Source organism: Apis dorsata, unplaced genomic scaffold, assembly GCF_000469605.1.
Source record: "Apis dorsata unplaced genomic scaffold, Apis dorsata 1.3 scaffold_407, whole genome shotgun sequence".
Classification (NCBI taxonomy): Eukaryota; Metazoa; Arthropoda; class Insecta; order Hymenoptera; family Apidae; genus Apis; species Apis dorsata.
In genome coordinates, this window is record NW_006263665.1 from 374245 (window position 1) to 384754 (window position 10510).

At 36.2% G+C, this 10510-nt stretch overlaps 1 protein-coding gene across 3 annotated transcripts in view; it reads right to left on the reverse strand.

Annotated features, from left to right (window-relative positions):
• The window catches only part of LOC102675877 (acetylcholinesterase-like), a 196944-nt gene that overhangs the window by 29513 nt on the left and 156921 nt on the right, over nucleotides 1-10510 (reverse strand). For all 3 annotated transcript variants that reach the window (XM_031512273.1, XM_031512272.1, XM_031512274.1), the window contains one exon: nucleotides 8066-8223. In XM_031512273.1, coding sequence (XP_031368133.1) covers nucleotides 8066-8223 — 158 coding nt within the window. The remainder of the gene's footprint in view (nucleotides 1-8065; nucleotides 8224-10510) is intronic.

A 10510-nucleotide genomic window follows, 5' to 3' on the forward strand; every position in this document is an offset into this window, starting at 1 on the left:
CTGTGTGTGGACACCTACGTCACGGAGCAAAAAAATTACACGGGTGCCTTAAAATTGTCTTATATACTACTTTGCTCGACGGCACACGGTAATAAGATATACAGCTTGCATTTATTATTATTACGTATATACATATATATTGATCCTATACATAGATCAATATATATGTATATATGCATATATATATGTATATATATACATAATATGTATATGTATATTTACATTGCTTAATAATACATCTCTTAAGTTTCTATTTTGTCTTGGTTTTTTTTTTTTCTTTTTTAAACGCGTGTACGAGAGATTATTTCACGAGGTGCCATTTTTTTTTTTATTTTTCCTTCCTTTTTTTTCGTCTTCGTATATATATATATATATATATATGTACGACGTGTCTATCTTTCTCTCTGTGTTCGTGTCTTTGTTTTTTTTTCTTTTTTTTGGTTTCTTTTTCTTTTTCTGTGTGTAATATCTGGCAGCCGTGTGACGAAGTTGAAAAATCGTATATCCCCCCCCCCTTCCCTCTCTACCTATTATCTCGTTAACCCTTATTCTCTCCTCTGTTTCAGGGGTGCACGAATTCTTCTTTTTTTTTTGCCTTTGTCTTCCTTTAACGTCCCCTTTTTCTTTTTTTTCCAAGGAAAAAAAAATGAAACGAATTTATTTTCGTTCGTGTGTTGCTCTCGTTTCTTCTTCTTCTTCTTCTTTTTTCTTTCTTTCTTTCTTTCTTCTTTTTCTTCTTCGTTACGTTCCCTCTTCCGGTTGCACGGTTCTTCAGGGATCGATAAAATGTCTGTTCGAAGATGGAAGGAATCGTGCATATGGCAGAGTCTGAGAATTGACTCGAATAAAGAAGCCTCGTTATTTTTCCACGTTTTTTTCCACACTCCAGTTTACTTTCTCTTATTTAAAATTCCTTACACTTCTCCCTCCTCTTTTATCTTCCTTTAATGAATACTGCCATTTCAACGGTGCACCCTTGACATTCGCTCCGCCACTCGAGAGTCGCTCGAGTTTGACCTGGACTCCTCTCCCTCCCAATGGAGAATTGCAAGAGATCTTCTCTCCCTCCGTCTTTCCATCCTGTCTTTCTACTTAGGAAGAAAAAAAAAAAAACGACGAGATTATTTTCTCACTGCACGTTACATACTCTTCATTATTCTCTGTTTTCCATTTTTTTCCATTTTTTTTTTTTTAATGTTCTTTTGAAATATTTTCCTAGCAATTTTTTAATTTTTATCTACGATTACTTCATCGACTGTATTGTCATTTTAACTGTGCCCATCTTGAAAGTCCAGATCGAAGGTGTCTTTCTCTTATCCGTGTGCTCCTTGCTTTCCAAATTTTCTTTCTTTCTTTTCCTTTTTTTTTTTTTTTTCCCCTTATGGATCCTCTTGCGTAGTGCAGAACGACCAACATTTTTTTTTTTAAGGGTTGAATGAGGGTAGCATTTTGTGCGATCGAAAGATAATTTCGAGAGGGTGGACAAAACAAGTTTGAGTCGAGTTTCGAGCAGAGATTTTTGAGAAATTTCTCTTTCTCAAGAAAAAAAAAAAAAATGAATTGTTGTAGACGTTCTCGAGGCGGATAATTTCGACATCGATAGAAAAAAGTGGTGCAAAGATCGATGAGAAGCGATTGCGCGAAAGACCCTCGTTTAGGCCGTGAAAGTTGTTCTTCTTTGTTCAAAGCGAAGATTTATTGTCGATCGAAAGACGTTTGTCGTTGAAATTGTTCACTTTTCATCTTCCGGAAATGCCTTCGCGACTCGTGTTTCCGTTCCCGAACTCTTTCAGAGTTCCATTTAAAATGCCGAATCGAGAGAGGTTCCAACAATGTGCGAATATGGCGCGTATTGAGTCATCGTTTAACGTCTCTAGAGACAGATGGCGTACATGTACGTCTTTATATTATCAAGATTATATTATCATTTAGTTTAACTGTTTTACAAATCACTTTCCAATCATCGTTCAATTTTATCCACAATCTTATCACCAAGATCTCGAATTTTCAAAAATCCTAAATTAATCAGATCTCTAAAATTCTCTCTGAAAGATTAACACGTTGCAATGCACAAAAAAGATGCTCCTCTATGGCGGATATTAATCCTTCCAATCGTAGAACTTCAACAACAGGCAACAAATCCAATATGGCTGTACGTAACAATACTCGTATTCAAAGTTGGAGAGAGAACTATCACTTGAGAATTCTTTTGCGCTCTTTTTTCTTTTACAGTTCATGGAACGTAATGCTCATGATGCATACCTTTATCCTCGAGTTTATCGAGTTTGACTCGGTTTGAGAGAGGCGATCTCCGGCGAGCAGGAACCATATTTTAAACAGAGAATTTATTTGTAACGATTCCAAGGCTCGAGAGAGGCAAGTTTTGTCCAATTTCATCCGTGGAACGGGCGAGCAACGGAGCGTGAATTCCACGGGAAACTGACACGATCCTTTCCTCTTCATACCCCTCCCCCTCTTCTCTTCTCTTCTTCTCTTCTCTCTCATCTTCAACCTTGGTTGCTCGTTTTTCGTTTCGACGAGCAAATGGCAGTCTCGGTTCGAAAGTGTTCTCGAGCCACCACGAGGACATCAGACTGCACTTAACCCGTTGAATTTTCGAGTACATCGAATCCTTAAGCCGGTTTCCAATGGTCGATCGGTTTCGAGAATCCCAGACTTGGAAACCTCTTTATCAGTTGATCCATGCTCCACTTGATCGCTCGTCTATCGAGTTAAGGATTTTATCTTTCCTTGAAGGATCTCTTTTAGGATTCGCGAGTGGATCATCCGCCATGTTGGAACTTTTCTTTGATTCTGTCTTCTGATATATATATATACATTATATATATATATATATATATCAAAATTGACTGATACGATTCAATTTAACTGGAACTATCGTCAGTATTATCGATTCTTTGTATTTCGCAAAACCAGAGTGAAAGATTTTAAAAGATGGGATTTTTCATTTTTACCATCGGAGGATAAAACAGGCTTTCGGTCTCTTTCGAAAACTTTCTCAATCTCGATTCTCGTTCCACGAGGAGAGAATCGATTCGAAACTTCTGGCGTGTCGATTGTCCGAAAAAATAACGACTTTTTTCTCTCGAAAAGCAATTTCACTCGGCTCGTGCCGAATCGATCTCCATCTCCACTCCAACTCCTTTCGAAACCCGTTTAAAAAGAGTATAACAGTCCAGGAAGGCCAGGAAGGCCGATATAACCTTATCGATCACATCACTCGAAATCCCTCGAAGAACGACGAGCACGTGGCTCTCCTGCCTTGGATCCGATCCAATTTGAATCCGATTTTCGTCTCGCGTTTTCTTATGTAAAATCGGCGGCGCACTTGTTGCTGCTTTTACTAATGAAACTTTTGTGTCGCGGCCCGAACATCGATTGCACGAACAGGTGGTTAATAGCGGGACGGTCACTGTTTACGCCCCCTCCCTCCTTCCCTGGCCAACACCTGTTTTTCCCTTCTCCTCCTCGCTCCATCGAACCCCTGCCTATTATTTATGCAAATCTCGCGCTCATCGTTCATCGCTGCGAACGACAAAAATTCCATTCCCTCGCTCTTTCACAAATCCCATAAACTCCTTGCCCTCCTTCAACCCTCAACAACAATCCCACCAGAGATTTTTCACTTCAGAGATTTTAAACACTCCCTCTCCTTCCCCTCGCTCCTCATGCCCTCTCGCTCAGGGATTTTTGGTCCACTTGGCGGTTTTGCCTGTAATCGATAAAGGTACTTCCCGGTCGTAGAGGCTCGTCGTCAGACTGTGTTGTCCTCGTTTCATCGAGCAACGGTCGCTTCATCGATCTTTCATCGTGGTTCGGCTCGGCCCCCATCGGGAAGACCCAGCCACAAAGCTCGCAAGCTCGGATTTTCCTCCTCCCATCCCCTCAACGAATTTGGAATTGGCCACGCTAATTGGATTTCTAGGTTATGTTACGTTAGTTAGTTACGACGAAGACGTCGAGAATAATCCCTGTGTCGAAACTCTTTCTTCGAATCTATTATTATTATTATTATTACTGTTATTGTTATTATTATTATTATTATTAATCGTTTTCTTTCTTCCATCTTATTTATTTTTTTCTCTACGCGAGGAGAAGGAAGAGGAGGGAGAGAGGAGGAAAGAGGAGGAGGAGGAGGAGAAAAGTGGTCGTTGAACGACGATAGGGAAAGAAGGTAGCCGGGATCCATCGACCGTTCCGAACGATTAACAAAGAGTGTTGAAATGAAACACACTAACTGAGATCCTGGACGAGGCCCTAACACCCGTGCATGCAAGCAACTGCTGTCTTTGAACCCCGGGTTGCCGGCTTTCAGGAGGCTCTCGATCGATAAACGGCCCCCGTTCTTACTTTAAATCACTCTCGACAGGACAAGGATCGACGACAGCGCCGTGATCGCTAGGGAATTCCCTAGCTCCCCCGCGCCGGCCGACACGCTCGAGGCTATCGCGCTGCAGGCCTCCGGCGCTGGATCTGCAACAAAATTAGAGGAACAATCGGTGAAAATGGTTTTAAGGTTTGAAAAGGGTTGGTGATTCGAAGATAAGAGGGAGCATTTATTAAGTTTAAGGAAAGTTTGTTCTTTGAATAATTTATCTGGCGTGGAGTGGATTTTCGATCGAGTATATGAATATTTTTTTTTATATTTTGAAAGTTGATATATTTTGGAAAAATTGTGAATTTTTATGGTGAGTGAGAGAAACAGGCATTGAAATTAAGATATAAGATAGATATTTTCAAATATGTGTTATGGTCGAAGAGATATTATTATTCAAGATAAGGTAGAAATGAAAGGTGGGATAAAAACGAAATGTGTACTTGAACGATGTGTTTATGTAAATTTAATTGTTTAATCTGTTGACGATAAAGGTTTTTAATTCACGTTGCCTCGTGATTCGTGGCCACTTGGTGTTTCCGAACGAAAGGCGAAAAATAGTCGAAGCTCTTGGTTCCGACTGTTACGCGATCCGCCATTAAATAAGGAAGATCGATCACGAGAGTTCGTCACGCAATTCCACCTCCCTTCAAGTTTCTTTTAAATATAAATGTTTCTTACCTTTGAATTTCTTGATCTTCTTTTACACAAACTTGAATAAAATTGTTAAAAATTATACGTATATATCTTTTAGAAAATTAATTTATCAATTTTTAGGTTATGTTGCCAAATAAACTCGATCGGTATCCAATTATTTTAAATGCAATTGATTATTGAAAATTTACAATTTGTCACGAATAATCAAAATATATGGCCACATCAATCACATAATACAATGCAGAAAATATAATATATTCGTGGAACACTTTTGGAAGGATGGAGGGATTATTTGTTAAGTCACTGCAGATTTAAAGATATCATAAAAAAAGAGGTTAGGATTATTTGAATATTTCATATTCATTGCAAATAAATATCCTCTAATCTCCAATTTCATCCAATACAAACGTACAAAGATTCAATTCTAATTCAACAGTATCAATTTTTATTTTTATCCACCAAATATATTCGCGTATTAAATTTTCGACCGACACCGATGATGATCAAAAAACCTATTAAGCGTGTTACTGCATACAACGTTTCGAGAGATTGCGTTCCACTGGTGTACACGACGAGCCCTTTAACCACCACCGTCTGCTGGCGATTGTTATTAAAAGAAACGAGGTGGGTGGCAATTTGCATCCCCTCGGTGAGGGATGGCGGCTAAGTGTCCCATTAATTAAGCTGCCGCCTGAAGATTGGTGGGCACGTTGAACGCTGTAATACCAACGTTATTTCGGAGTTTAACGGCGAAAGTTAAACAAGCATTAACCGTTATAGCCTGGTGTTTCTAGGAATTGGCCTTACAGCCAACGAGGGAAACCGATACTTTGGGGGCGCGAATTTTAGATAGCGTTTAAGGCTAAAATTCTCAGGGGATCGTCGTCATTCTTCCCTTTTTGAAAGAATTTTCTAAGAATTATTGTATATAATAGATATAATAATTTTTAATTTCGCGGTTCCCTCTAATTTTTTGGTAGAATCCTTGAGAGTCTGAGAATAGAATTTAAAACGATATCTAAAATTCTCGAGAATTGCTTTTGATTGTTCACAAAACAATTTCTGTTTCGAAAATTATCGAATTTATTTAATTTTATTAACTTGAGTATAATCATAAATCTATTTAGAAATAAAACTTTTGCTGATTATTCTTTAAGATATTTTTCACAAGTGAGTATATAGTTGTTCAATAGTAACTTCAAGTGGAAATAACAAAAGTTAATATAGAAGAATCAATAATTTATTCTTAAATATTCTTAAATGGATAAACAAAAAAAATAATATGGATATAAAATATAAAATGGATAAAAGAAAAATATTCTAATCTCTCCCTTGATCGAGCAATTTTCGTGAGTTTCGATCAATCACGGATGGTTAACGAAGGATCGAGGCGCGATAAGAAATTATCGTCGAGTATCGTGATAAAGAAAAAAAATTTTAATCCCTTGTCTCGTAATATCGTGTAATAGATTTGAGGTAGACTTTATTTAACGAGGAACGCTAACCATAAATTTTCATATACAGATCTTAATCTCTTTGATAAATAGAAAAAAAAAGTAAGAAATTAACGATCGAAGCTGAACGACCTTCAGAAAAAAAAAGAAGAAAATTAATTTATATCAATCATAATCAAAGAGTTATTATTATTCCAAACGAACGAGCAATTAATTCAACAATTCCTTTCTACGAGTCTTATTCTATCAGGAGAATTTATCTCCTTTTTTTTTTTTTTTAAATCTCAAAACGTTGGTTAAAAAACGAAGGATGTGGGGTTTGGAAGCAATTTCGTTTGGAGAACGATAACCAGGAAGGGGAGTGGCGACATCGAATTCGATTCGACCAAATACCAGCTTTAATCCGGAACAATCTCGAGCAAACAAACGCTGGGAATTATGCGGGAGAGGAGCGAGGATACGCGGGGGGAGGGAGGGTGGAGGTGGACGAGTCGTCACGCGACGATAACAACCTGGATAATTGTTCGAAACGTGGAAACAACATCGAAAATCTCGCAACCCAGCTTTGAATTATTTATCGCCTCGCATTATCGTAGATAGATGGGTTGGATAATTTCTAGACATAGTAATAATTGCCTGTGGTAACTGCTGCTAATGCCGTGGGCAAACGAGGCATCGTGCTCGATGGTGGAAATAAAAAAAATAACCACTTGTCACTGGTGATCGAAGACAACGGCGAGGAGTTTTGATAACGTGCATCCACTTGCGCGATATGAATGATATTTTTCACGGAAAATAAGATATATATGGTGGAAAAGCGAGATAGAAAAGGCTCGTGTAATGAAAGATTAAAGGAAGGTATTGGTGGTGGAGTGGATAGAGCGCTCGACTTGCGTCTTGGAGGTCACGGGTTCGATTCCTCGTAGGGAGCGAAGTAATTTTTCTAATGGTTTTTTCGCCATTTTTCTTTCCAATTCTTGTCTTTGTTACAACAATCTTTATCCAAGATAAAAAGAAAGATAACAAGCACAGTGAATTGAAAAAAATAATTCTCTTCCATCTTTATTTGGAAATCGAAATAATAATATTTATTATGTATGGTTTCTTGAGAATTGATTTGTTGTATAATTATTTAAATTATTTTAAGAAACTGTTTTATAAAATCTTTAAAGAAAAGAAAGAGATCTTTAATGAAAAATTTCTGATGAACACGCGATTCCATTTAAGTCCTTTTGTAAAAGGAAAGAAGATTACAGGAAAAGATTCTAAGGAACTTTTTCAGTGATATAAGAGAAAAGGAAGAAAAAGGATACGATGATTTTCTTAAAAGAAATAGTATTATATGGTTCTTTTAGAGAAAGAAAGAAAGAACAAATTTGAAGAAAAAACCAAAGAATCAGAAGGAAGGGATAAAAACAATAGGTATTAATAAAAGCAATTAACACCAAAATTTCTAAAGGGAAAGAGAAAAAAATTTAGAAATACAAAAATTACTTAAAATATTACTAAAAAAGTATTTCCAAAGAATTTTCAAAAAATTAAAAAACTTGGTACGAACCTGGTATTCCTTTCAACTTTGGCAGAAATTCGTTCCAGAAAGCACAATACGTGGTACGTGGCCCTTTACCAAGACCAGTCTTCTCCGCGTCGAAGATGAAGTATTTTGGTTCGTCTCTCGAATACGATGGCCATTCAGAGTCTTCTTTCGTTGGTTTTCTGAAAAAAAAAGATATTGCGTTCGAAACAAAGAAACAATATAATTTTATAACAATCGTTGATAACATTGGGGGCAACATTGTATCGAAAACGACAAATTTATATACATTTTTTCACATCCTATCACTAATTATCAACGTCAGAAAAGAATTATTTCGCAGATAATTAACTCAAGTAATATACAACATCGAGGTGAGGCATATTTAATCCGATCTCGTTTAAAATTAACAAACAACCGATGCCACCGATGTTAATAAATTGAACAGTTTCTGGAGGATGGTTTATTAATTATTGAAAGAGCATGCCTTCTCGCCACGATCCGCGTATCAATCAAACATTTACACGGGCCATCTTCCCGTTAATCAATTAGCCGCCGACATATCCATCTTCTTCTCGTTCATCAAGCGTTGTTCATCGAAACTAATTACGAGGCAAAACATATTCATCGACACAAAATGATACAACGAAATAATAAATATCGAGTATATGTAAAATACGAGGGATAACGCGAATATGAAAAACAAAATAAAAAAAATATATATAGAAAGAAAAAGAGAGACAGAGAGAGAGAGAGAGAGAAAAGAGAAAAAAAAATAATCAACGTGTTACAAAGATTCCTAGATAAGTTGATAATCGTTTGGAATGAAAAAAAAAAAAGGAAAAAGAGAGAGAGAGAGAGAAAAAAATAAAGAATCCCGGAGGCTTGATGGATGATGTCCGCTCGACACGTGACATATCGGCCTCTTTGTGTCCAAGCGTCGATAAATAATTCTTCAGTTTCCAGTTAACCCAGATTGAAAAGCCGAGCCACGGAACGCGTCGTAGCCTCGCGATCTTTAATATTTAATCGCAGTCGTCAAACACAACGATGAACCCAGAACGGAATTAATTCGAGGGCCGAGTTTCCGTTCGACCAGCTACGTCACAGGCCTCCTCCGTGGCCAACCTTCTGCAATTATTAATCGGCCCTCGGATATAGAGATCGGGGATCTATTCTCGCAATGAAAGGTCGTCGTAACGTGATCGATTTTTGCTGAAGCGTGGAAATTTGAGATTTTTTTCTTTTTTTTTTAAAAGGATTCGCGAAAGAAAGATACTTTTGGATGTAGGTGGTTGGCGGTGTGGAGGAATTTTATTCAATAACTTCGTTTTGATTCTTGGAAATTTTAGAATCGTGAAATTTTTCAATGCTTTTCTTTTTTTATTTTAGGTTAGTGTTGAAACGAGGCCAGGCGTGAATACGAAATGCAATTTTGAATCGTTGTTTTAAATGAGCAGAGTGACGTTTTGAAAATATTTCGAGAGACGAGTTTTATTTTTACAAAGGAATCGATCAATCGAAAGTTAGAGTATATTCCACTTTCTGATAAATGAAATGAATTGTGACATTGGCTAAAATAAATTGCGTCCAAAAATTACAAAATCAGAAAAATTCAAAAATTTTACGATACTCTACAATTCCCAATAAGCAAAATGACTTTTGACATCTACTGTTACAGAAAATATAATTTGTGTTCAAAAAATACAAAACTTACAATTTAGTGTATCAAAAGTTATTCCACACTTTCTAATAAACAAAATGACTTTTGACATCTAGTATTAAAAAAATTAATTTGTATCCAAAAAATTCAACAAATCAGAAAAACTCAAAAGTTACAATACTTCACACTTTCTAATAAACCAAAATGACTTTTGACATCTACTATTACAGAAAAGTAATTTGTGCCCAAAATTAAAAGTTACAACAAGTTACTCCACATTTTCTAATAAACCAAAATAACTTTTGACACCTACTATTAAAAAAACTAATTTATATCCAAAAAGTGCAGAAAAATTCAAAAGTTATAGTACTCCACACTTTCTAATAAACCAAAATTTTTTGACTTTTGACATCAGAAAAATAATTTGTGTTCAAAACCAAAAATTACAATTTAGTATATATATATAATATCAAAAGTTACAAGTTACTTCACACTTTTTAATAAACCAAAATAACTTTTGACATTTCCTCTATTAAAAAAACTAATTTCTACCCAATAACTCCAACAAATCAGAAAAATTCAAAAGTTACAATACTCCACACTTTCTAATAATCCAAAATGACTTTTCACATCTACCATTACAAAAAACTAATTCTCAAAAAGAATTACAACAAATCAGAAAAATTCAAACTTTACAGCACTTCCTAATAAGCTTGAAACAACGAAACACATTACCTACAATATAATCGTGTCCAAAGGATCAAAAAAATCCTCCCCAAAAAATCAAAAAAAAAAAAAAAATAAAA